Below are 27,738 nucleotides of genomic sequence, written 5' to 3' on the forward strand. Positions count from 1 at the left end.
CACGACTGATAAAATGTCACATGACCATTCATGCACACTGGGCATGCGCATACAAGTGTAAACAGGAAGTTGGTTGGTAGACCAAACCAGTGTTCCATGTCGGGCTTAGGCCGCTTGAAATGAGATTTGTTGCTGATTGCTCTAATCATAGCTCGCCTCTTGTGTATGTAGGAAGCTGCAATGTTATAAAATACAGAATTGAATTGCACAATGGCTGCTAAGAATGACAACAAAGCCAGCAAAGTTTGCGGTTCAGTCTCTGTGTTGTTGTGTATATGATCAAAGGTAGCGTAATGGTCATATGGTAGGGGCTTGACGAGTCAGGGAAGGTAATGCAATGATCCACAGGACCCACTCAGGGGACAAATGTGGGCGAAGCCACGCCTTCGTTTACAAAAGCCTTCGTTTTGGTCTGTTTACACTGAAAAGCGAGCCCTGAGTTTTCAAATTAAAATGGGGTCTTTGGCGTTTCCAAAAGTCTCCGTTTTTGAGGGTAGAAAACACCGGAGTAGTGTAGACAATAGGCGTAACCATAGGAAAAGTTATGCATTTTAAAACGAAAACACTAGTGTAAACAGGGCGTAAGGTTGCTGCTGGAAGTGTTATTAGTGAGACCAGCAGGGGGCGCTCACCCTTTGGTCTATGTGGGGCCTAGTGCCCCAGTATAGTGACGGGGACACTATACTGTAAAAATAACACTCCTCTCCTCTCGACTAATAGCTGGTGTGTGGTGGGCGTTCTGGCGCACTATGGCTGCCGTCACATCATCCAGGTGGATGCTGCACACTAGTGGTTGTTCCCCCCCTAGTAGGAGATTCCCCCCATACTACGTAAAGCGCTTTGAGTGTCTAGAAAAGTGCTATATAAATGTAACTGCAACAGGGTACAAGGTGGTTGGACACCCTGGATGGGGTGCCATCCCATCTCAGGGCACAATCGCACACACACTCATACACTCATTCACACATTACGGACAATTTAGAGATACCAATTAGCCTACAACTTATGTCTTTGAACTGGGGGAGTCGATCCCCCAACCCTGGAGGTGCAAGGTATACCAAAGTCACCAAATGTACCTTTAATAGGAATGTGTGTGAACACAATTTTCATCTGGTCCCAGGCTGCTTCTAGCAGACTTAAATCAGCATGCAATATGGAATATCCTCCAGCAGTTTATTCCAGAAAGAGATATAAAGCGTGAGAAAGAAATAAAAAGAATGCATCACCTAGAGACGGAGCAAATGGAGCTCACTGTGTGAGATGCTGGACTTTTCAATGTCACCGAGCACACTGTGCATGCGGCCAGAGCAGACCTATGTTATGAGGCAGAACCGGACCAGATGATGATCAGAACAGAAGGTTTGCACCTCCTGGTGCTCTGTGCCTTTAGTCATCCCTCCCAGCTGCCCAACTTTGAGCACAAGACCCAGCATGAAGCTGAACTCTCCCCAAAAAACACAGACAACAGCTTCTGCTTTATGCACGTTTTAAAATGTGCACTGTTATACAGCTGCCCTTTTATCGCCATATTACATCTTTTTGGCAGATTCATTTCTAATGAGTGCAACTGGTCTCAGATCAGTGGCAAGAGAGAGATATACGGTGTAAAATTGTGCTGTAAAAAATATCCCATAAAAAAAATCTACTGTTTATTGAAACCGATAAAATGATTCAATATTCAAGGTCAAGGGAAAGGGTGAGGTGATTTTTCAACTTATCATCTTATTTCACCATTATGCTCAGAGAATGTGAAATATTTCTTTTTCATATTAAGGTATTAAACACAACTAAGAGAAAGAGAAAAAAAGGCTATCACAAGTACTAAAATGATTCTTTTAGTATTTATTAAAAAATTCATCACAATAGTAGCAGTCTTTTTATGCAAAAGTCATTTAAATTAAATATAGAATGAAACATTTTGTTTAATGAGAGGAATCAGATGATGTTTTGTGCAGTTTTTTTTTTTTTTTTTTTTTTGTATGTGGCTCTGTGTAAGGTGAGACAATTCTTGTTCACTTTTTTTAGGACTGTCCAGTCACCAAGTCTGACATGTAACAGGGAGATTTAAATAGACATTTAATATTGCCTGAAAATCCAGGATTTAAATATATATATATGGCTTACAAATAAATGCTAACCAATGTATTTCCTACCTCAACCTTATGACTTGACTCTGTCTGTAGTCTGGAGATGTAATAAAAGTGCTTCTTGACCCCTCACTTGAATGAATGATACAAACCCATCATTAAACAGCAGGTTTTTTTTTTCTTTTTTTCTCGCTGTTAGTAGGTTAAAAGCTTGTGCACGCCTGACTTATGTTCCACACTGTTACCTTTTATGTCGCCTTACAGCTGTCTGGAAAGCATCCACGCATATCAATTTAGTTATCCTGACTTTTTATGAAGAGACACTTCCTAGCACCTATTCTTGATTCACACACCTTGTATCCTACGATTAGTATCCAGCATCTCAGCAAACAGGCCATATTTCACTTAGATCGCATCACTAACACAGTGTCCTGCCTTGTGGCCTGTTTGGGCGTCTCGATAATGGCTTGGAAAATGTCGGTGTCGATAAATCTCTCCTGTGTGTGCCTATAGCGAGCTGTCCCACCGGACCACTCCAAGCTTCGTGCTCTCCAAATACATTACTCTTTGGAGAGATAAGATGACGGCTTGTAGAAATTTCATTTTATATTCGCCGGAATCCATTATGGAGTGAGCTTGTGTGATACACCGTTGCTCCCCACGTGCTCAGTTATTCTTATCGGTTTGTCTTCTTTGAGGAGTTGAGGCTGGGGTTCTGTTTGGCACAGCATGCCTGCCTACGTGGAAAGTGTTTTTTTTTTTTTTAAACAAATGTGCGTTCAGAAATTGTCAACGTTATTGTTCTGCTTCACTCCCTATACATCCCTGCTGTTAATTAGGGAACATTTTAGTCTTAATCCAACTTTGTGCTTAATACAGTACGCTTAGCAACTCTCAAATTTTGATAGACACAGCAATCTGAATAAACCTTCATAAACAACTACAACAACACAGTTTTTAATAAAAACTTATAATGGTGCATTTTATATAACAAATGCAAAAAAATACATACAGCAAAGGACACATTAGATTGACATTCAAACATAACGTCTTTGGCAAATTAACACACAATTAATAAAAGTAATAAAAAAAATGTAAACACGACGATGATGTAACACAACAACAGCACTTCGTACAAGTAAACTGTAAAGTAAAAAAAAAAAAAAAAAAAAAAATTAATCAAGGTTTTGGCAATGTGATGCCCCATAAGAAGCATCTTGTCTAAATCTGCATTTCGGTCCATGCAAAATCTGGTCCCCTCGGACACTGGGCTGGATTGTACTCAGGCTTAAATAAGCGAGGCCTAGAATGTCCCGGCCTTAGCACCGTACATTTGTCCCGTGCTTTTCCACAAAATTACAAATCTCCCAATGAAGGCCTTTATATAGTGCAAATAGGCTTGCTGCTGTCTTTAAAGTTGATCCTATGAAGGTCATTTTCGGAAAGGGGACTGCGAGACTGTTTTTGGTTTGGGTCCTGGAACAGGTCTGCAATGGGAACAAAAAAAAACAAAAACAACAACATATAAATGTTGTTTTCTTAATACTGACTTTATTAAAGTGTAAAACACAATATCCTTCTTACCACTTATAACTACATGGATATTATAAATTTCTTTCTTTTTTTTTAATGTAACCGAAATAAATTGTTCCTCTAGCCGCTGTTTAAAATGACACACTCCTGTGTATTTGCTTTATAAAATATTTAAAAGTGTGTGCACAGTCTTCGGTTTCTTTCCTAGATTTACTCTTGACATTTTTTGATGCACCACATACGTGAAGGATGTGAATATTGTGCATCTTTCAGATGCCGAGTTTGGCTCTGTCTGAACCCAACCCAGCCATTCTTTTCACTTTCGTCCTGTTTATTCCCATGTCAACTGAGGCAAAATAATAATCACGCACTGTGTTTACCGCCCCATGTGAAAATCCTCCAAACACAAAATGGATGTCCCAACAAGCTTATCAAAATAAAATCCTATTCTCACAGCATGTGGCTGATTTTTCCAGGTTCATGGTTCTGCTGATCATGAATCGCTGTGGCTGCTTCACAGCCTAATTCATATTTCATTGCACAGTGCTGATGGAGTCACTGACTTTTGCACTGATATGAGATTTGCTTTTCAATTTCTTTACTAGCAGCTAAGGTTTGGATGCAGGTAGGCAAGAAAGGCTCCTTCTGTGTGAGAGAGCAGCTTCTACACAGAGCTTCAGTCCTCCACAGGGAGACGTAAAGCAGTTTTATCTATGCGCTTAAGCTCTATATGCAGTGGCGACTGAGCTCTGAGGATTGTATCGATGGACATGTGGAAGGATAAAAATCAGCTGAATGGAGGCACCGGTGTTTCTTTTTGGTTAATACTCGATGCTTTTGTGTTCAAAGATAACAGACTGAGGTGAGGATTATAGTAAAGCATTGGCTTTTGAGTTATCTGAGCCTAGGTGCAGTGAAAGAATATAAAATAAATACAGGAGATTAATCAAACTACTGCATTTCCACTAAGGTTCTGTAAGCTTTCGCAAAATAAAAGAGTTTGGAAACTAAACTAATGAGAACTAAACACTTCCTCAAGGAGTTTCTGTTCTACATTTCTAACAGGGAAAAAGAGCAGGATGTAAACATAATTGACACACACTGTGTGATGGTTGCCACATATCAGAAAAATTACAACACGAACACGTGCCACTTGCTATAAGACACATGTCACTACAAGCAGGTATAAATACACTACTGTGATGCTTCTACTGCTACTTGTGTTCAATTACAAACATAGGGAGAAACATCTGGCTTTGCTGAATTGCTTTTAAGCACACTTTAGTAATTGCGTTGGTTAATCCCAGGTTAGTAAAAACGTGAACAAGAGGGTCAGCCATTCCTGAAGCTTGCATTTGGCCAATTAGTGATGTTCAGTACAACAGGCTGTAGCAGCCAGGAGGGACTAAAAGGTTCTTGGAACTACACCCCAAGAACTAATACTGGCCTCAATTTCTCTAGGGAATATGTCTCTAATTTTACAGGAAAAATCCCATGCTTAATCCGGATATATGTCTAGAGCAGGGGTCATCAACTAGAGAACCACGGTCTGATTGCGGACGCCGCAGCCCTGTATTTTAGTGGATTGATCCGAACACTTTTATTCAGCTGGAGGCATTTAGGGTGACGTTTTGTTACATGACTTCTTAAAAATAAAAGTCCGTTACAAAAACAGAACGTATAATTATGACTGGACAGAGAACTATGTGTTATGTGAACTGCCACTGTGAAACGAAGCATAACTACTTCAAATTGTTGGGTCTTATTTATAGCCATACATGATTCAGTAATGGTTAAGCATAGCTGTTGTTATTGTCATGGACCTTCGTAAGCAAGGAATTTTAACTGAATACCACTGGTCTAGAGTGCTGGGACTCAAAGACATTGGCATGTGCAGTACATCTTGTAGTACTTAATTGCTAAAATAAATTTCTGGAATAGTTGAAAATATCCATTAACTTTGGTATGCTGAGGCTTTCTCACCTGAGTGCTCTGAGAGGAGGAATGGCGGTGACCTTGCCCACAGGCTTGGGGCCCGCCGCAGGGGGCATCATCACCAGCAACCCCCCAGCTCCACTGGAAGGTTTGGCTGGGGCTCCGCGGCTGGGGCTCATAGGGAGAGGCCTCTGTGGGGGTGTGGGGGAAGGCTTCGGCTGGATCACTGATGCCATCTGGAATTAGAGGAAAAGACAAACAGAGGGTGGGAGGAAGAAAAATGACTCAGAGCACCTTAGATAAATGACTGCACGAATAATTGTACTAAATTATATCATTCGACCTGAGCATCATGTTGATCAATGACATCCTACTTAGCAACTGGGACATAAAAAGCACACCAACAAATGCATACTAATGCAGCCACAAAGACCTGCATCTGCTTCCTGTAGCAGTCATAATTATGGGAGATGCAAATCAGATCCAGCCATCCTACTATAAAACAACCCACCAGTCTTAACTTCTCATGAATCACTGCTGCACTAGTGTAACAAGCTCGTCTAATGTGATGAGTTTTTAACGCAAACATTTGTTCTGCACAGATTTTCCCTGCTTTTATACATCTGGTTCAATTCATAAAGGCCTTGATTATTCTCAGATAAACCGAATGTGCTAACGTAGAGCTGGAGCTAATAAAGCTCAACTCTATCTCATGCCACAAGTGGAAAAATTATTTCTGGGTGCTTCTGCCAAAGTGCTTATCTGTCTGGACACATAAAGGAGGAAGTGTGAAGACTGTAGTTCTTACCACTGGGCTGCGTGTTGGGTTGAGGGGCAGGGGTTTTTTGGGAGGGCTGAGTTTGGCAGCAGTAGGACTGCACTTGGCTTCCTCCAGAGATTTGCTGGTGGGAGGAGGAGGCCGAGGCACTTTAACATCACGGAAGTGGGGGGAGGGGGCAGGCCGGAGTGGATGGACGATGTTGACTGGCTGGGTGCCGTTGGAGGCAGGGCCTGGTCGCAGAGGGAGGACTTCCTTACTTGTATGAGGTAGCTGCAGAGGGGAATACAACACAAAGTAATCAATAAATACTATACAAGTATTGTTTAATACTACACCAATTATTAACATCATCTCCATAATTGGTTAATTTCGCATTTACATATAGCTGCTCATTAGATAGTAATTAGAATTTGTGATAATAATAATAATCATAATAATAATAATAATAATAATATACTTTGTTGTTTCTCTGTACCTTAAGATTGGCGCTTTTGTTGGACGGTCCCACTACCTTCAGATGGAAAGCTGGGTTTAAGTGTCCATTCTTCCCCAGTGAATTTTCATGTCTGGTGAAATAAAATCACACAAAATTCTCATCAACAAAAAATAAGAACTTCTGAAGGACATTCCTTCTATTTTAGAGCGCTCTGAGACTGATGACATATGTTGATGAGATTTATTTTCTTATTAAATTATTTTAAATAGAAGTCCAAGGACAAACACAGAAAAGACTTTCAAAAGACAAAGCATGTTGTGAACATGTCTAGTCCATTTTTAGGGCTTTAGTTTTTGCAGGCACAAACAAGTGATGGTATAATGCTGAGGTTTTGCTACTATGGCTGCAAGTAATCTTTACTGCTGCCAGCTGTTAGCTTTAAATCAGATTAAACCTTACCGCCATTATGCAGAGTACGAGTATAAAGCCAATGAAATGCAGTGGTAATAAACAGACATGCTTTACTAGCAGCTAGCAGATAAACCGACATGCAGCTTCTGTAGCATTTTTGGCATCTCCTTGGTTTTATCCGACTGCTGACGCCATGGTCTGCAAAGAGCTTACAATGCATGCATGGCATCTCACTTATTGAAAGATATTGACCAGGAGAAGGGTATAAAAGAATTTCCAAATATATCATGGAACACTGTAAAGGCCATCATCAACAAATAGTGAAATGGAGCACCACAGTGACATAACAGAGAACAGGACGTCCCTCTAAAATTTATAAAAGGACAGGATAAAACTTACCAGGGATGCTGCCAAGAGATCTATGGCAACATTAAAGAAGCTGCAGGAATATCTGACAAATACTGATTCCTATGTGCAACTCTCATATTCTTCAAATGGCTAGACGGAACCCCTTTCTCATAAAAACCATCTCAGCCCAACTAAATCAACCCAAACTATGTGACAAAATGTGTTATGGTCTGATGAGAACAGTTCCATAATTTAGAATAATTCCATAATTCCACATGGTATGTTTACCATCACCAGAAGAACACTATACTCATGGTGAAGCATGGTGGTGGCAGCAGCATACTTTAGGGCTACTTTTCTTCAGCCAGAACTGGGGCTTTTATCAAGGTGAAGGGAATCATAACTAGCTACAAATACCTGTCCATTTAAGTGCAAAACCTTCAGGTATCTGCTAGTAAGCTGGAGATGAATAGGAATTTCACCTTTCAGCATGACAATGACCAAAAGCATACATCCAATTCAGCAAAAGAATGGCTTAACAAAAAGAAGATCAATGTTTTTGAATGGCCTAGCCAAAGCCCAGACCTGAATCCAACTAAAAACCAGTGGGGGGACCTGAAGTGATCTGTGCACAGGAGATGCTCTCACACTTTGTTGGATCTAGAATGTCTTTGCAAGAAACAGTGTGATAATATTCAAGTCAAGATGTGTCACACTGATAGACTCTCCGCCAAAAAGGCAGAGCAGTGTAATAAAATCAAAAGGTGCTTCAACAAAGTATTAGTTTAGGGGTATGCACACTTGTGCTCCCAGGTTAGTGTAAGTTTTCCCTAACATGTTTTTCACTTCATTTTTTCATGTTGTAATCACAAAAACCTAACATTTTAACAGGGGTGTGTAGACTTTTATATCCACTTCGAGTTGTGTATTTGGGAAGTTTTCACAGCTCACATATCTGAAAGAGTAAGTCCAATAATTCCTGGGAGCTTATCACAGATTTCTACAGCCTGCTGTGTTTGTGTCTTGGACAAAACTTCAACAAAATGGCAGAAAATCTTTGGCTGTTCTATAACACAGACTGTGTTGTTTCTCTCACATCTTTTTCTTCATTCCGCATGTGTGTTTAAATGTGAGGTGTGAGTGTACTGAAAAGAAGTTTAAAATTGAGAAGCTCATTGAGAAGTTATAACCAGTGGCACTTTGATAGTTGGACATTTGAAACCTGACACCTGAAAAGTGGCTTCATGCACGGTATGCTTATTTTGTCTAACTAACAAGCTTTTTTTAAAAAATAAATAAAATAATATATTGTAGTAATGCATGCTTATAATAATCTAATTGTGCAATTTGCAGCATATTCTGTATGAGCTGACATCACAATCCTTGTTTCACATTTAGGGCCAACACCCAGTGTTTTTGTAAAATGTGGTAGTAACAGAACTTTTGGGCAAAATCAGAAATGATCAAAATATCATGTTGTTGTCACTTTGTTCATGAAAGCAGCTGGAGTTGTTCTTTAAATATCCTGGTGAAGTCTACGGGTCAAACCTAATTGTGTATTATTTTGAAAAAGCCACTGTGGTGAGTCACTGATGCACAATTTTGCTTTAAATGGAATGAGAAGAGATGTTTGCTTTGGATATCACAGCAGCATGTTTAGTCCTTATGTATCCATTCAAACACAACCCCTTTTAACAAGGAGGCCACACCCACAAAATTCAACACTATGCTCTTATTATTGCATTTGCAAAATGGGTGATAAACTGAAAAGCCTGTTTATAAGCCTGTTATAAGAATTGTGAGAAAACCATTTGCAAAGTTTGTGTGTCTTTATAACTGAAGATCTGGGCATGAAACACCTTGACTCTAACCTACAGACTAGGGATGCAACCATATACGAATACATAATCTGAACTGAACAGATAATGGGCTCTAAATAGATACTAATACAGATATGAATAGGAGGTTCATTATTCGTGTTTTTTTCTAGAAAGCTTGCAAAATCTAGGTAAAACTAGAGGTTTGTATCACACTTGAGTCCTGCATGATGCAACAAAAAAACATTGCACAAAGAGGACGTTTTTTACTTTCATGTGAGTGAGCAATCAGATATGAAGTTCACTGGACAATGAAACAGTATAATTTTCACATTCAGTATTAATGTGAATGTGAGTCACTGTGCAATGCATTTACATGTTTCATTCATTCAGACATTCAGTCAAACAGCCTGGTCAGAGCCGCGGTGGTTTAAATAAGGCTAAAAACCCATTCTGGGTACTGATATACAGAGATATATACAGATAATAATACAGACAGGATATAGACCAGAGATATTTTATCATAAGGATGCACATATGTCTCAAACCCCAATAAAGACCATATTTAATGTGGCCACATCTTCAGAAGAGAATCAGAGCGTCCAGTAAAATTTTATTACTCTCACCAATCCTATGATGTCTTTTCCAATTACTCAAACTTTTTTTTCTTTCTATGCAAGCATTTTTGTTGACTTGCTGACGGTATACCTGTTGTTAGCCTTGCTCTTCTGCCTCTGTGAGAGCCATTTGTGGTAATAGGAGGTCTTGATTTTGATGCAGTAAAAGGCGATGAGAACAGCAGGCAGCAGCACCAGAAAAGCAAAGAGGAGGCCGACAACTAGCCCCACCTGGCCTAAGTGCGCAAAGCAAATACACAAAATTTTCAGTCAGACATGAAAACACCACTTTTACTGAAGAGTGCAGAGCTCCAAGTACAAAAATAATAGAGTGCGGGAAAGCACTATATAGAGTTACAAAATACTGAATTATTGATTACTGAGAGAGATTTTTTCATTACATGTGAGCTGAGCCTGGGTCACAATTCAACTGAGATGGTCATAAAGTGAAAAAAAGGGGAAAGGATGGAGATCAATAATGATGGTGCCATTTTGATAAAAGGTGAGTGTGTGTGAAAGAGAAAGATGGGAGAAGATAGGAGACTAGATAGAATAGAGACACCAAAAAAAAAAAAAAACAGATAAAATTGCTAAATGTTTTAGAAATATGGGGTAGAAAGAGGCTAGAAAATGAAGGTATAGCTGGTGGGAGGGAATGAGAGAGTGAAGATGAGCTCACTGTCATACTGCACCGGTCCACTGTCCATGCTGCCTCCCAGCCCTGGTTTATCACAAAAGGGTGGTGCCCAGCCTCGGTTACAGTGGCAGTTACTGTTGCTGTTACACACCTGCATACAAAACAGCACCTTACACTGAAGAAGGACAAATGGAAATCTCCTGCTTTCATTTAAGGCTCAGTTTAATTCAATTTGATTTGTGTAGTGCTTTTAACAATTGTCAGTGTCACAGAGCAGATTTACAGAAATCCAGATATTGATTTAGATCCCTAATGTGCACGCCAGAGGCAACATTGACAAGGAAAAGGTCCCTGAGACGACATGAAGAAACTATGAGAGGAACCAGACCCAAAAGGGAATTCGCTCTCCTCTGGATGTTTCATGTTTACTGTGTTATCAGGACAATCAGACACACATCAATAAAATATTTTTTCAAAATTATTCAACCCCCATTGCAAATCAGGTTTATCATCAAAATTTACAGACTTTCAGCTGTTTGCAATGAACAAATCAAACAAAAGCAATTTAAATAGTTCAACACAACGAATGCTTCAAGCAGTTTCCCAAAATTCAACTGAAAATGCAACTTAAGATTTCTCCAGTCTCAAAATGATTCAACCTCTTCATGGCAAGAATATTTAGTACTTAGTATAGCACCCTTTTGCTGTTATGACCTTCTGCAAACAAGATGCATAGCTTCTGGCAGCATTCCTGAGGAATCTTAGCCTATTCCTCATGAGCACTGTCCTCCAGTTCAGTAATATTCTTGGGTTTGCGTGCTGTAAACGCCTTCTTCAAATCCCACCAGAGATTTTCTATGGGGTTCAAGTCAGGTGACTGTGATGGCCCTGTAGAATCTTCCAGGAGTTCTTCTGCAACCAAACCTTGGTGGAATTTGAGGTATGGTTGGGATCATTGTCCTGTTGGAAGGTCCAATGACGCCCAAGCTTCAGCTTCCTCACAGCATGATGTTTTCTCCTAGAGTTTCCTGATACTTTATCTTGCCTTCCACATGCTGCAGGTTTCCAGTGCCAGAGCATTCAAAGCAGCCCCAGATCATCACTGGGCCACCACCATGCTTGACTGTGGACAGAGTGTTCTTTCTTCATTCTTCTTCCTCCAGAAAAGTTCAGTTTCATCGCTCTACAGAACAAAATATGAAAAACACCTGTGCCTTATCTATATGATCTTGAGCCGACTTTTCTTGGGCTTTTGGGTCAGTAGTGGTGTACATCTTGGAGTTCTGGCATAGAAACCTTCTGTGTTTAGTACGCCCATTACTGTGTTCACTGAAACCTCAGTGCCTGTTGCCACCAAGTCTTGCTGCAGGTCTTTTGCAGTCACTCGAGGGGTTTTCACAACCTGCCTTCTCAGAAATCTGGTTGCAGCTGTTGATAGCTTCCTTTTTCTGCCCCGTCCAGGTATTTAATAAATTTTCTACCCCTAGCCAGTTCAGGTATTTCATGTGTTCCAGCTCAAGCACACCTGTGCAACTAATGAAGATCTTGATTAGTTGCATCAGGTGTGCTTGAGACAAAACCTGTTTTGGATATTTGTGCCGTAGTGAGGAATTCTATTCAGGGGGTTGAATAATTTTGAAACTGGAGAAATAATTCTAAGTTGCATTTTCAGTTGAATTTGGGGAAACCACTCGAAGCATCCATTGTGTTGAACTATTTCAGCTACTTTTGTTTGATTTTTCATTGCAAACAGCTGAAAGTTTGTAAATTTTGACAATAAACCTGATTTACAATGGGGGATGAATAATTTTGATTGCAACTGTATTCTTCTTTTAAGTGCACACCCTTGCTTACTTGAACAAGTTCCAATTCTTGTAAAAAAAAAAAAAAAAAGAAAAAAAAAAGGTATTTTGGCAAGCAAGTGAAATGATTCTTTAAAACTTTTCTTTGCTTTAATTACTGATTCTGGGACAAATTTGTTTACTCGCACTAAATTTACATTTTTCCATTTAAAACCTTCTTAGTACTTGCATATAAATTTCATTTTGATGGCATAAAATAGGTTTAAGTTGGATGTGATGCCTGAAAACCTTTAACTGAAGAATGTATTCTGAGCTAGTTTTATGCTAGCTAACTAACAAATGTCACTAATATTAGTGAATAACAAATCATTCTGGTTCTGAGTTATTGTGTCTTTTCCTGCTGTTGGATAAATCACTGACAATATGGCAAAGAAAAACCTATTTTATCCTAAAATGCTACGTGTATCTACTTCCAACCTTATGAGCTCGTTTACTAACAGGTCATATCACGCTAGCTGTTGGCAGGAGAACAAAGCGGCTTTTCCAAACTGCATATTCGTAGGATCCTGGAATTTTCTTTTATGAGAGTAAATGTGTTAAGATGTATTATGTATTATTTATTATGTATTATTCCACACAGAACATTCTAATTATTTAAAACTACATGTTGATGGGCACTCTGATACCATATAGCTGCAAATATGTTTTGAGGTATGTATTGAAAATTAATTTCCCTCTACTATAATTGTAATGTTTATTATGCAAACTCTATTTCATGCTCAATATCATACTAAATCCAGAGAAAAGTAGAAGAAAAGGCTTGCTGTACTGTAATAACGTTTATTTTGCTCATGAGCCGCACACACCTCTAAGCCACAGGATCAATGCTGAATCAACCGATAGCGCAAAAGAATAATAGGAAAGGGCTTTTTGAGTCACTAATCCACCTTCCAAGCATTTTCTTGTTTGGCTGGCCTTTCAAAACCTGACAGAGTAAACAAGTGATAAATAAAGAAATGAGAGAATGAAATAAAGGGGGAGGAAGAGAGAAAAGGCTAAAGGATTAAGGAAGCTGGAGTTGGGTGTTTATGCTGCTTGGAGGCTGTTTACGACAATTTGCACAAAACACACGACTAAACTGCACCAGCTTAATTTTGGAAAATGTTTCTTTTTAGAGTACCAGTAGGGACAGGAATGTGAGTGACCGTAGGGGTGGTATTAAAGGATTTAGAGGTGTGAAATTCAGCCTGACTCAGGGTTGAGAAGAGTTTATTTCGGGATGAATATTAATGTTTATGGTCATGGTTTGAGGGAGTAAAGTTCCATTTATTTTAGACTGGTAATATAAAAGAAGTTATAATTTTGTTTCTTACCCCATGACCATTGCAACGAGCAATGCAGGTCTCCAGCTCGGTGAAAGAAGCATTTTTGCACCGACGATCCTTGCACACCTGGAGGAATAAAAAATTATATTTTTTTAAATACAACTTTAACAAGTGTCACATTCAATTTAGGCACTGATAAAGAGGATGGATCACCTTACACAAATTAATATAAATGCTTTAATAAAAGACAAGATTAGTGTATGATATAATCTCATAAAATAATCCTACAACCTTTCCACTTGTGTATAATAATCTCATCTAGTTAAATGTGAAATGATCTTATATCTGTTCTAAAGTGAAATCCAAGCAAGTCAAGAACACAATAAACATTTCAGCTAAATATATATGTGACTGGTGAAAAAGTGAATTTAGTAAAAAATAAAAGAAATAAAAAAGAAATAAAAAAAAACACGACAAGGTGTGCTGTTATGGGAAAATAATAAATGACATGTCATGGGGCTTGATGCCCAGCAGAGTTACAATTACCACTCCGAAAGTGATTGTTTTCTAATAACACCATGTCTTGAAGTGTTTTATCCCTCTTATACGGCAGCAATTTGCCAATAATTAGTTTTTATTTAGAACACATACATTATAACCATTTGTATTTACATTTAATATTGCGGACTGTCTGCGAAACAGGTTAGATTAACAAGTTAATCACTTACATTAGAGCAGCTATAAACAGTCACTACCTCACCAGCCTCTCTTTTTTTCTCACTTGCAGTTAATAAGACAAAAATGCAGCTTGTTGTTTTACTGAGAAACCTGAAAGAGTGATGCCTTCTATCCTGAAGACTTTCCGGTGGTGGAAAACTTACAGACTATTATCCTACACTGGGTCTTGGGGGAGCCTATCCCAGGGAACTCAGGGCACAAGGAGGGGGACACCCAGGACAGGGTTCCAACCCACTGCAGGGCACAATTGCACACACATTCCCACAGTATGGACAATTTGGAAATACCAATCAGCCTACAATGCATGTCTTTGGACTGGGGGAGGAAACTGGAGTACCCGGAGGAGACCCCCAAAGCATGGGGAGAACATACACACTCAGCACACACAAGGCAGAGGTGGGAATCAAACCCCCAACCCTGCAGATGCAAGGCAAACATGTTAACCACTAAGCCGCCATGCCCCTTACTTACCCACTATGCACTGTAGTGCTATCACACAAGTGCCTGTAAACGAGTTGTTTCTATAGAGACAATGATGTATTAGAACAAGCGCATTAATATATACTTTGCAGAGGCACGACTGTCAGAGCTGCTGTTATAGAAAATTAATAAACACCTTCTGTGCAATCAGAATAGAGAATTCAACAGTGCTGCAGTATAAAGTGAGTTAAAACACACTTGCGGAATGTGTCTTTGTGCGTGTGTGAGCATGCTTGTGTAATAATGTATGAGGTTGTCAATGATCTGTGTGTGTGCGAGAGAGAGAGAGAAAGAGAGAGAGGGACAGAAAAAATTGTAATAAATGAATCGGTTGTTGTAATTCATGAATTTTGACAGCAGGATCAGTTTGATGAGGTGACAGGTCTTACAGCATGATAATGTTTCTGTTATCTATAATAGTAAGCACCTGTCCTCATAATTCACATCGGCCCAATATCCATTTTTCTGTCATTACACAGAATAGACTGGAACCTTTCTAATACCTCCAAAATTATTCCTGCCAGCTCCAGATATCAAGAGTTATGTGAGCTTCTCAATTACAAGTGACATAAAATGTTTAGTATGCACCGTTAGCAGAGCTCTAGAGCGAGTCAAATGGGTCAGATGATGTCTAGGCATTCAATTATTTGCTTGTGCCAAATCCATAAACAGGAGAGCATCTGACGGAGCTGCGGTCTGTAATTCTTCCGTTTATTTAACCCTACTATTATGTTATGGGTCATTTCCACATTGGAGATATCTGAAATACTGGTTAATCTCTCTTTTTCTCTTTGACATTTTTTTAATTGTCCACATTTAGGGTCATGAACTTATATGCAAATATTTCTTCTTATGACTTGTCTCGACAAGACATAATAAAGGTTTGACAAGCCATAATAAAGGTTTACTGTTTTATGCTGTTCTTTGCTGTGTTTTGTGTGTATTTAAACCATGGAAGTCATTTTGAGTCATAACATAATGGATGTAACCTTTTTCCCCCAACATAACAGGAGGGTTAAGGACATTTCAAACTCAAGCATTTTTAAACTCAAGACATCTGTATGAACCCAGAGTGCTGTATATTGGACTTATAATGGACTATCCCAGGGGCACAAGGTGGAGGACACCCTGGACGGGGTGCCAACCCATCGCAGGGCACAATCACATCCATTCACACAATACGGACAATTTTAAAGATTCCAATCAGCCTACAATGCACGTCTTTGGAGTGGAAGAGGAAACCGGAGTAAACCGGAGGAAGCCCCCGAAGCACAGGGAGAACAAGCAAACTCTGTGCACACAGGACATTCGTAGGAATCAAGTCCCCATCCCTGGAGGTGTGAGGAGAGCATGCCACCGCGTTCCTCCTCTTATTAAACTCATTATTTACTTTTTAAGCTAACATGATCATAAGCAAGAAAGACACTACATATGCATGATCCAGGTTTTCAACACTCTCGATTCTCCTATTTCTACTGACTTCACTAATCTGTGTGACATTATTGTCTGTCTGCTTGCCTTGCCCTCTCCACATTTGGTGCCAGTCATGACGAGGCCAGGATCAGGAAGGTCCCCCTGTCCGTCCTGAGTGCTGTACACATATGTGCCACGGCATTTCACCTCAATGCCATCTGTGCGGATGGTGGTGTCGATGGACACTGCGTTGGTGCCCTTCGGCTTTTTGGCAGCGCTGTGACACTGGATCTTCCCACATTTGGCATCACTGTAGGACACAAGATTGTGAACGTCATGAGTGCAACGAGTTGTTTTTCCAGAAACGGAATTCAGCCAGCGTCTACTTTATCTATTATGTGGACGACTAAACTGCAGCAGATCATTCCGTCTGCCACACAGTGACTTGCTACTAACCTGACCTCAGAAAAGTTTACTGAGCTTCCTGCCATAATCTGACTGAAAACCGGCTAGTTTTAAACAGAGCGAATGAAGAAAAGAATATTCACCAACCTCATTCATTATTTCCTCACCTTTTCTCACACTTGACATAATTGCCATACGCGTCCTTGCCACAGTTTCCAAATGCGTTTCCTGCTGCATTGACATCCTGGAAACACGCATCATGTGCAGGCCGTGCACCTGAACAAACACATTCCATTTTCTCATTATCATTTTCACGTTATTAAACTTTTATCTTAACATAGAGCCATTTTGGAAATATTGACTATACTGTATATACAGAGGAAGTTATGCTTGACTAAAAGAACCCATTTAATAATTCTTCCTAATTACACTACAAAAACAAATGATTCTCTCATCATTAATAATGCATGTGTCGGTATGGCAGTAAGTGTTATTTGCCGTGCACACAAAGCGAGCAGTGGCGAGTCTGTTCTGATCTGTGGCTTGATGTCAGCCTAGAGGTTTGACTGGACTGAAGCCCACAGACAGCTGGAGAGGAGCTCTGCCACCAGCAAATTCAACCAGTGTTTGATCAGTGAGGCTGAAAAAACAAAAGTTCCACAACTGCTCAATTAAGAGAGCAAATGAGAACAAATTGGTCCATCTCTAGAGGATTTTTGAAGGAAGGCTCTGATTTAGGGACTGTGTTTTTCCCACCCCTTTTCTTCTTTACGCAAATGAAAACAGAAGAGCCGACGGAAATGACATAAAATCAAATTACAAAGTGCTAATTAAAACAAAATGCGGATTAATGAACTCTATGTCATTTTAGGATTGTAAACAAAAGCCATAATTAAAGCCAGTGAAGTCGATCCAAAATGCTTCATCTCCTTATAATTCTGGCTTTGCTGTATATTTGCTGTACATTATTTTAGCACAAAACAGATAGGCTATAAATTTGACTGATTTTTTTTTTTTTTTGTCAGATTGATGAAATAAACACGCATTGCCTCCTTAAAATTTGTCATATACTTCCAGAACTTTTAAAAGCATCTTTATTAAAATGATTCATATAAGTGAAACATTAATTCAACCAAGCCAGACCCATTTATTTGATCACATTTACTTAAATACTAATTACAGGTATTTAAAGAAAAATATATGCCCCCCCCCCCCCCCCCCCCATACACACACTTACACTTACAAACATAAATGTTAAACGTAATTAGATAGAAGTAAACAATACATCTGCTCTTTATAGAGTCACTACACCTTTATTTGTAACAACGGTTGAAATAAATAAAGTAGTTATCGGGTGATATATAATCTGATATCGCAGTATTGTATAAACATTGTACATATACTGTATTAGCACTGAAATCCATATCAGAGTAGCATTTAGGTCATTTAGTACCTTATAGTATTTAACAGGACTATTTTAAGCCAAGGCAATGTGTGATGAGTGTAAATCCTACACTAAGCAAATTATTCTATTGTCATTTATTAATTATGTGTCAATATTGAAATAACTGTTATGTGCCATGCACACAAAGTATGAGCAGTGGAGTGGAGTGTGCCTGCATGTCTAGTCTTATCTGGTGTGACAAGACTGAAAATCCATCCTGTATCAAGTGTGCGTTCTCACCGTAGCCCCACAGCTGCAGGCACTGTTGCTCGTGAGTGAGGCACATGCCATTGTAGCAGTAGGCGTGGCCATATTGGCATGTGGATCCATCCAGGAGGTAAACATTAGAGGGGCAATAGGGTGATCCACCTGTGCAGTACTCTGGAAGGTCACATGAGCCGGCTGCACTACGGCACATCGTACCTGCCTGCTTCAGCTGAGAGTGCAGAAAATGCGAGGTCACATGGGCTTTCACATTAGCAGACTGGGATATAGGCATGACAAGAACTGACAAATCAAGAAAAGTGTGCAAGGGGGAGAAGACAAATGAATGGAAGACAATGTATCAGAAGTGTGTGTGTGTGTGTTGGAGGGAGAGAGAGAGAGAGAGAGAGAGAGAGAGAGACTGAAGAGTGATTCAAGCAGAAGAGGATGTGGAATAGAGGAAGTGAGAAGGCAGTAGGGAAGAAAAGGAACAGAAATAGTGTGATGACAGTCAGAGACCTTGCAGCCTTCACAGCAAACGCCGTGGGCACACTGTGCGTCCTGCTTCAGGGTGCAGTTACTGGCATGGCAGCAGTCATTCGTACATTCCTGTAGGAGGATGAAAACACACACACACACACACACACACACACACACACACACACCACTTCTGTGCTTTTGCTGCTGAAGCACATCACCGTGTGACCCTGTACCCACACACTAAGTCGAGTTTTGATTGCTGTGACAGAGTTTAAAAAGAAAAAACCTGAACGCCGGTAGTCAGAGATGATGCATGTCACTGTAGTGACACTGAAACAGAAGAGTACTGGCACACTGAGAGCTTTTACACCCATTAATTATACAGTACGGGTCAACATATACTACACACACGTATACACGTACAGAAATGCTGCGCAAAGTTAGCACAAGTGCCAATTTTTCCACAAATACAAAGGAGCAGGTGGTGAGAGACGACGCTTGAATAAGAATAATTAACACACCCACAACAATGCATAGCACGACCAGCGCTGACAAATCTGTCTCGAGCTGGAGTGTAGAGCAGCCAGATAAGTGTGGGGCGTTGAAAGGTTGCCTTAGGGTAGCTCTAACAATGTGCACTTTCATTTCCCTCGAACGCAGCCTGCAGGTAGCTTTCAGGATCTCGGTGGTAAATGTAATAAATAAATTCCACATGCTTTTTAGCATAATGCACAGTGTAGATAGTGAGGGATATAGCAGCCCTAAGAAAAGTCCAGGTGCTAATGTATAATTAGGAATGGCTACTCAAGTCTACCTAGAGCAGATGGTAAACCATCCATCCATAATATAAGCTCTGACAACCTGCCAATTGCAGCTTTGCAGGAAGATGAAATTCTCCTTTCCCCTCCACATTTCTGTCACTCACTGTGTTTGTTTTTGTTGTTGTTGTTTTCTGACTTACATTTTGAGTAAGTGCACATAGCTTTACCATATGCTCCCATTGTTTAAAGAGACACCCCAGAAATGACTATAAAGTATTTTCAAATAAACAAGCATTCCAACCAGAGACTAAAATTGAGATTTCATCACCTCTAGTTATGTAGAATAATTGACTGGATAGTGCTTTTCGCAAATTAGATGTATATTTTGTATTTCTACAAAATCATACAAGCATAGGCATAACTGAATTGATCTATTTCTTATCAAACAAGTATAAAGCTATTAAACCTATTTCCGAACATTCCTGTTCTACAATTAGCATCTCATATTTTATTGATGTATTTGTTATAGATTGCTGTATTATCATCTAATAATGCAAAATATTAGATAAATTTTGGCTATTTTTCAAGATATTTTGACTTGACTAGACATCCTGTGTGCATGTTTTTTTCTTTTATCCTGGATGTGATTTAAACCTCACAAGGTTAAGAATATCTAGCAGTTTTGGCCTTTAGCGGGTCCCCGTGAGAATAATTGCTTATTTACAGAAACTGCAGTTTTGTTGAAAAAAAAAAAAAGGTTTTAAGATTAAGATAAGAGTTAGATTTAGGTGTAGGCCTAGCATGAATGATCTGCATTAATAATTATTTCAATGGAAGTTACTACAATAAGGACAGCAAGACAAATATGTGTGTAACGCTAACCTCAGGTTCTCCGCAGTCACATTCCTCCCCTTCCTCTACGAATCCATTCCCGCACCTCTTCCCCCCCACTAGGTCCTTCATGTTGGGCATGTTGAACAGGCACATCCCGCCTCCTTTCTGGAAGTAGTTGTCAAGGTCCTTCTTGCTACAGCGGCTGAAGACTTTAGGGAACGGATGCCTATTGGGCGGGTAAATTGTCACTGTAAATGCAGGCGGTTAAAGGATAAAGGAACATAGATGGAACAAATTCAGGCAAAGTCCCCTAGGATTTTTTTTTTTTTTTCCTTATGGAAACACTAGAGGCTGGCCAGCATGGATTAGCCTGATGGCACTTACCCTGTAGCTGCTGCCATCACGCAGCCTCCCTGCTCGGCTGTAGCTTCCACACAGCAACCTTCATGGTCATGGCTCATGCCAAAGTTATGGCCAATCTCATGAGCCATGGTGGCAGCCGCCCCAATGGGCAAATCCGAATGATCCTGCAGAAATTATAGCGCTTGGGGTTAGGAAACTTCTGTGTTTGAGTCACATGTCTATCTCCGAAGCCATTTATGTTTTAATGTGTGTGAATCAATTTTATAATCAGACAGAACAAAACAGGCACTCGGAGCATTAGATATTTCTACATCAATCATAAGCTATTAGCAGTCACAGGGGACGGGCAGCCGCTCAGGGACGATCAGCCACTTGGAATATGCTGTCAATGGTGATTAGGTTTGTAGAAATTACAACATATCCCTGTGCTATTAGTGTCCATTAGAGTTAGAAAGGCTAAGGGCTGTTTAGGATTCTGAGGATGTTGTAGCTAGGGGAACTACATCCCCTGGTCAATCCTGTTATCATTTCATTTTTCAAACCAAATAGGAGAAAATTTGTTATACCTTCTGTTTCACGAAATAATCAATGTTTATTCTGTTCATTTATGCAAAGTATAACGGCAACAAAATAAGAGAAGGCAAGGTTGACATATGCTGTTAGTAGTATCATGCGCTCAAATAGCACTTTTGCACTTTAGATAACTTTGTTAATTTTTTCCCCTCTGGAAAAAATTAGCTTGTATCTTTCTCATTTGTAAGTCGCTTTGGATAAAAGCGTCTGCTAAGTGAATAAATGTAATGTAAAAATGTAAATGAAACATCTTTATGAGACTGTGGTTACTGTAAATAAGCATGGAATGTGATATAAAAGTCATACACTATTTATATATATGAATCATTTTCTTCCAACTGAACAAACTTCAAATAAACAGCCCCTCCTTGTCTTTGACTCATTCACATTTTTTCAGTTACATTCTTAGCAGAACTTGCTCTCACATTTTCAGCATTTACAACCAACATTCTGAAAAAGTTGGGACATTATGGAAAATGCAAAAAAACTTTTTTACAATTTGAAAATTGTACTATATTGAAAACACATTATTAACACAATGTTTGATGTTTGACTTTGTGAATTCGATTTATTTTTGAAAATATACACTCATTTCAAATCCGATAACTGCAACACACTCCAAAAAAGTTGGGACAGTCCACTGTTTACCAATGTGCAACATCACCTTTTCTTTTAATAGCACTTATTAAGCGTTTGGGAACTGAAGACACCAGTTGGTTAAGTGTAATAAATGGAATTTCCCCCCATTCAACCTTTATGCATTTTTTCAGCTGCGCAACTGTACAGGACCTTCGTTGCCTTACTTTGCACTTCATAATGCGCCACACATTCTTAATCGGAGACAGGTCAAGACTTCAGGCAGGCCATGCTAGCACCCCACTTTCTGCTTACCCAACCATGCGCTTGTAATCTGGGCAGAATGAGGTTTGGCGTTGTCCTGCTCTGGATGGCAGCATATGTTGCTCCAAAATATGTCCATATCTTTCTGCATTAATGGTGACCTCAGAGATGTGCAAGTTACCCATGCCATGGGTACTGACACACCCACATATCATGACAGACGCTGGCTTTTGGATCTGACGCTGATAACATCTTGTCCCAACTTTTTAAGATTTCGGGTTGTATATACTTTCTTTGTCTTGTTCCACACAATACAGAACTAGAACTAAAAATGTAATCTCTCATATTTGATTTGAGCTGAAACAGTGTATGCGATGGCTTCATCATGCCTAATGCTCATAATATATCCATTGCTGTTGTGAAAACCCTCAGAGAATATGAAACAATAACAACATATTTGCTCTTACAGATAAAAAATGTGCAATTATTATTTCACTGTGTATTTGCAAAATTTGTCGGTTTGATTGCTTTCTTAGTCGGCAAATGGTGCTTTCATCTGAGCAAACATAAAGGAGGAACTGGATTATATCTAGGGAAATAAAGTGTTAGTAATGGTTCATATTTGTACTTGCAGGAGGCCCACTTGGTATCAAGGCAATGCAACCAAAATGCCTCTCTCTCTGTCTGTCTCTCTCTGTCTCTCTCAGCTGGATACAATCTAATTTGATAATTTGATGATGAGCATGTAGCATTGCTTCTCTCTCTCTCTCGCTCTCTCTCTCTCTCTCTCTCTCTCTATATATATATATATATATATATATATATATATATATATATATATATATAAAATACAGCACCATTCCAGTTTGGTAGAAGAAAGAAGATTAATTGTCATGTGCAAGGGTAGTGTACACTTAGTCCTACAGAAAACACTGAATGTGATACTGTAGTTGTCTGACTTAATAGAGCGCATGGACAAAGCCTTCGAGCACATCATGTATGTACTGGCCTTGAAAAACCTTTTCAATTCCACATACTTTGAAAATACAGTATGAAATGAACCCATATTTAAATGAATGATTCCAATGTACAACACAAAGTTCTTACACTCGACCCTGCTTCACGAAGCATCAAATATTCTAAAACCTCAGAAGCAACCACAAGAAATGTACGTTAAGTATAAAAATATTCTTAATTAATATAAATATGTGACAATAATATAAATATTTGAAAACCCATCACTCCAGGTTAGTATTCCTCACAGCTTTTGTCTGTCACTATGCAAGCTAATAGAGCATATTACAGCCTAATCAGCTGTCTGAGTGATATTGATCTCTTGTGCATCAGTACCACAAACATCTATGTTCACACACATACACACACACATCATTGGAATTGTACAGTGGTACAGTCCAAAAAAAAATATGTCCCTTTGCTGTCTTACCACATTAATGCCGCCAGAATTTTCATGACTGCACATGCCTTCAAGGGGAGCCATGCCAATAGTGGTGCCTTTGAATATCACCCCTCTGCCAGAGAAGAAGAAAAGATACATCAATACGCATTAACTGCAAGATTTTTTATCATGTGTGAGTGATGGAAACAGTGATGACCTGATATGAAGCTTTGGTTGCGAGTGAACAAAAGGAAAGTGCTATCAATCACTAACAAAGCAAGAAAACAGAGAGACTAAAACTGCATGCTTGTGTATGATGGGGCGTTAGCATGAATGTCAATTTTCAGTTGATTAAATGAAAATCCAATATGAATGAATTGCTTTAGAGTGAAGTGTTTAGAATCAATATGTGATCTTAAACTGTGCAAAAGATTTATGAAATTATTCAATTCTGTGTTGAATTCTTCAGTCATCTGCTTTCACTGACGGAAATTCACTTTGGATAACGGTTTCCTACATTATCATTCAGTTATTCGCTGATAGTGACACCAGTGGGAAATCAGCTCTATCTAAATAGAGCGATGCAGCAGCACTTTAGTCCTTTAGTCTGTCCTATCTGGGGGGTGGCGAACTTTCAGTACCATTTTTTCGTTTATTTAAAATAAAATCCACAAACTGAGTGTTACAAATATAAACTTCAGTCTAAAACTGTTTGTCCAATTATATAAGACTGAAAAGAACCTTATATGCTCATATATAAAATAAACTAAGTATATAACTAAGTATATAAACAGTAAACTGAAGAAAGTAATTGCCGGTGACTCTGGGTATCTGCTAAAGCTAGCGGCGTCACATTACGTGCGTATGACGTCATGCGCCGTCAACTAGGAAGCGGTTTATACTTCCAGTTAGTGAAAAACCCGTTAGTGTTCCTTTTGAGATGATATTACATTTATAAAATTCACACACAAAGATGGTAGAGTATATAGTGCATAGTGCAAGTGCATAGTACATCATTTGGGACACAACTTTTGTATTTACTCTCCGAGGCGTGTTTTCAGAACAGAAGTAATATAGTGAGTAAACGCACCCCGAGCTGCTTGCAATCCAACTAATCGATAATGAGATTCGTTGACAACGATTTTCATAATCGATTATTATCGATTAGTTGTTGCAGCGCTATTAATATGACAATGAATATTACTGGAAAGTGGTAAATAAGCTGGTAAGTAAGTAAGTAAAATATATCTCAATATGATATGCAATTCAATATGCAAAACAACATTGAAGAAAATGTAAAGGATGTCTGTAAATTTACTCCTAATATAAAAGTAACTTATGAATAACTGCGTATTTGGTTAATAGACACCCTGACATATGAAGTGAATATGTTTAAGTCTATAGCTTTCAAAACAGATCTACAACAAACACTCCATTTGAAGCAGGTCTGTTTTTTTGAATAGTGCTGTTCTGCTTTAGATCCTTCATGGGCTCAGGACTAACGTGAGAAGTTGTGCGTTGTCGTGTTTCTTGCGGGACTTGAGCTTCTGTCTCCACTGCAGGAAGGACCACAGAGTGGCGTTGGGCTCTTCATTGATAATGCACTGATCACGATCTGTCCACACCTCTAGACCAATCAGAGGCACCCGGATATTCAAAGCTCTGTAAAACTGACCAATCACAACACAATATGTGATCAGAGATGAGCAAAAGATATCAGACCTATTTCTTTGAGATATCGCAGCTATTTGTTTTTTAAATAAAATTTTAAAGTAACAATTACAAACTCTGATATTAAAAATATATGCTAAATCTTTTAAACTGTAAATGTTATTTTCCTTATTGTTTAATGCTTAATAATTAATTTAGTAGAAATAAAATAAAAGCATCACAAACAGTTTTTTTAAAAGTAGCACTGCTATTTTTCTGGTAGTTTGTTACCAAAACTTCATATTGTGCTTATTTGTGTGTGTGTGTGTGTGTGTGTGTGTGTGTGTGTGTGTGTGTGTGTATGTGTGTGTAAAGAAACGGTGTCTATTGTGCTAGCTTTACAAACTTTACAATAACCTGCTGATAGCATTTGTAAAATTAAAATGATAAAAGTAACATTTCAAATGAAAAAGTAAAATTGTGTAGAATGTTTACATGAACCAGAAAATTTCTTCATATGTATCAACATCTCGCTTTTGCTTTAATGACAGTGTGTACTCGGGCTGGGCCGGACTCCACAAGTTGGGTCAATCCTGATGATTCATGCTATCAAACGCAAGGCTGTGTCATCTGATCACCTTCTTCAGTGGAAGGGATAAAGCTCAAGGAATATCTGACCTTTTGTACTAAGGAGTTAACAATAAAAATATACTTCAGTTTAAACACTGACCAACAAATCACACAGAATCTTGCATATTTAAGATTTTGAACATTTCCTTTTCTTTGTAATTCTTAATAATTTCTTTAAAATGTTCTGTTTACTTCAAGTTATAAATGAAACACATACACAAAAACAACAACAAAACAAACAATAACCAAAGAAAAAACAGAATTTCAAAGTGGTCTCAGATTTTTGGACATTCTGACTGTGTACAAACTCTGAATCTTTTAAATTTAAAATATGATGTTTTGTCATATTACCCACCCATAATCAATGATTTACTAATTAACATGTAATGCGCACACTCTGCTGCTGTCATAATTTTACATTTCACTTAATGAGCCAGTGACAGAACATCAGGGAGACAGTAAATAACACATCATTCAATTAAACAGTAATGAGGATCAAATAAGTGTGATGTTGCAGTATACCTTATCGACATAATTGGCAATTTCCATTATTCTTCGTTGGGTTTTTTCAAGGTCCTTGTTTTGCTTTCTGTACTATTAAATTAAAAAAGAAATAGTTTGACAATAAATATAAAAAAAATGCATATTTACTAAATGTGCAAAAATACAACAAAGTCTCATTAAAAAATCCATAATGAAGTACAATGATAATGAGACACATTTTTCTCCAGTGGGCAATACTGCTGTAATTTATGCAAGGTCAAACACCAGTGTATATAGACCAACATAATGAGAAGTCAGATTAGATGATTATATTCATTTACACCCCCCTCTGGAGCACTGAAGCTATCCTTTAAACGTGAAGACACTGAAAATTTATGACAAGTGCTCCATTTAAAAAGCTGATGGAATGTTGCAATTAACTTTCTCCAACTGCTCTGGAGGCATTTAATAATGCAAATTGTTTAAGTGAAGCTCGTTTAATCAAAAACTGTCAGTCTATCTAGTTCTGAGCGTAAATCTGTAGCTAGAGAGCAAAGCAAGATTAGAAAAGAGAAAGTCAATTAAACACCACTTGCTTGGTTGCTGTATAAGAGCAGCCTAAGCCTAAACCTTAAGCCTAAACCCTTACTAAGAACACATTTAAAATGCGTGTTTGCTTTGTCCTCCCTCCATCCTAAGCTTCAGAGTTATGTGTTGCTGAACTCTGGGTGTGAAATCGGCATTGCATTTTCTATTGTGTAAGCTTTAATTACTGTAGCTGTGGGTGCAGAGGGATCAGGGGCTTACCAGTGTGTTGTCAGCGACTATATAAAGCTCCATGTACTTGGTTGTGCCCCAGGCATTTCGTTTCACCTGCGGACGTGAAAGGATTCAAGGTTAAAATGGTTTCTGTGGTTATTTCTTTTACTTGCAAACATTTGACTTCCCATATGGTTGCATTTCACCATACGTCACTGTGTTCATAAAGCACTTTAAAGTGCCTGAAACAAAGTGGGTTTATGCAGAGATCAGCCCGTGGCTGCATTTAATTACCACATTCGAGTACAAAGCACGCATCACCTGCAGCAAGAGAAGATGTTTAAATTTCAAAAGCAAGGATATTCAAATTTTCCCCACCATCACAGCAACCACGGACATCATATTATCCTACTGCATACTCTGACCCAATAATCCATCTAACTCCAATCAAGTACACGTTCAATAGGTCTACTGTTCTTCATAAAATACAAAACATTCATAAAACCCACACAAAAAAGCTTGATTTCAGACTTCTATTCTCTGTCACATTAAGCAA

At 38.8% G+C, this 27,738-nt stretch overlaps 1 protein-coding gene across 1 annotated transcript in view; it reads right to left on the bottom strand.

The window, feature by feature from the left end:
• Positions 1 to 3,028: 3,028 nt before the first annotated feature.
• adam19a (ADAM metallopeptidase domain 19a) overlaps positions 3,029 to 27,738 on the bottom strand; it is an 85,119-nt gene continuing 60,409 nt past the window's right edge. The window contains exons 7-23 of the mRNA XM_017472033.3: positions 27,231 to 27,296; positions 26,463 to 26,534; positions 25,164 to 25,330; positions 23,709 to 23,793; positions 20,873 to 21,015; positions 20,537 to 20,714; positions 18,933 to 19,022; positions 18,450 to 18,645; positions 16,933 to 17,041; positions 16,466 to 16,670; positions 13,778 to 13,855; positions 10,645 to 10,753; positions 10,057 to 10,201; positions 6,812 to 6,902; positions 6,364 to 6,606; positions 5,604 to 5,791; positions 3,029 to 3,574 (exon numbers count right to left, since the gene is read on the bottom strand). Of these exons, the coding sequence (XP_017327522.1) occupies positions 3,520 to 3,574; positions 5,604 to 5,791; positions 6,364 to 6,606; positions 6,812 to 6,902; positions 10,057 to 10,201; positions 10,645 to 10,753; positions 13,778 to 13,855; positions 16,466 to 16,670; positions 16,933 to 17,041; positions 18,450 to 18,645; positions 18,933 to 19,022; positions 20,537 to 20,714; positions 20,873 to 21,015; positions 23,709 to 23,793; positions 25,164 to 25,330; positions 26,463 to 26,534; positions 27,231 to 27,296 (2,220 nt within the window). The 3' untranslated portion in view covers positions 3,029 to 3,519. The remainder of the gene's footprint in view (positions 3,575 to 5,603; positions 5,792 to 6,363; positions 6,607 to 6,811; positions 6,903 to 10,056; positions 10,202 to 10,644; positions 10,754 to 13,777; positions 13,856 to 16,465; positions 16,671 to 16,932; positions 17,042 to 18,449; positions 18,646 to 18,932; positions 19,023 to 20,536; positions 20,715 to 20,872; positions 21,016 to 23,708; positions 23,794 to 25,163; positions 25,331 to 26,462; positions 26,535 to 27,230; positions 27,297 to 27,738) is intronic.

Source organism: Ictalurus punctatus, chromosome 7 (assembly GCF_001660625.3).
Source record: "Ictalurus punctatus breed USDA103 chromosome 7, Coco_2.0, whole genome shotgun sequence".
In the NCBI taxonomy this organism is placed as follows: Eukaryota; Metazoa; Chordata; class Actinopteri; order Siluriformes; family Ictaluridae; genus Ictalurus; species Ictalurus punctatus.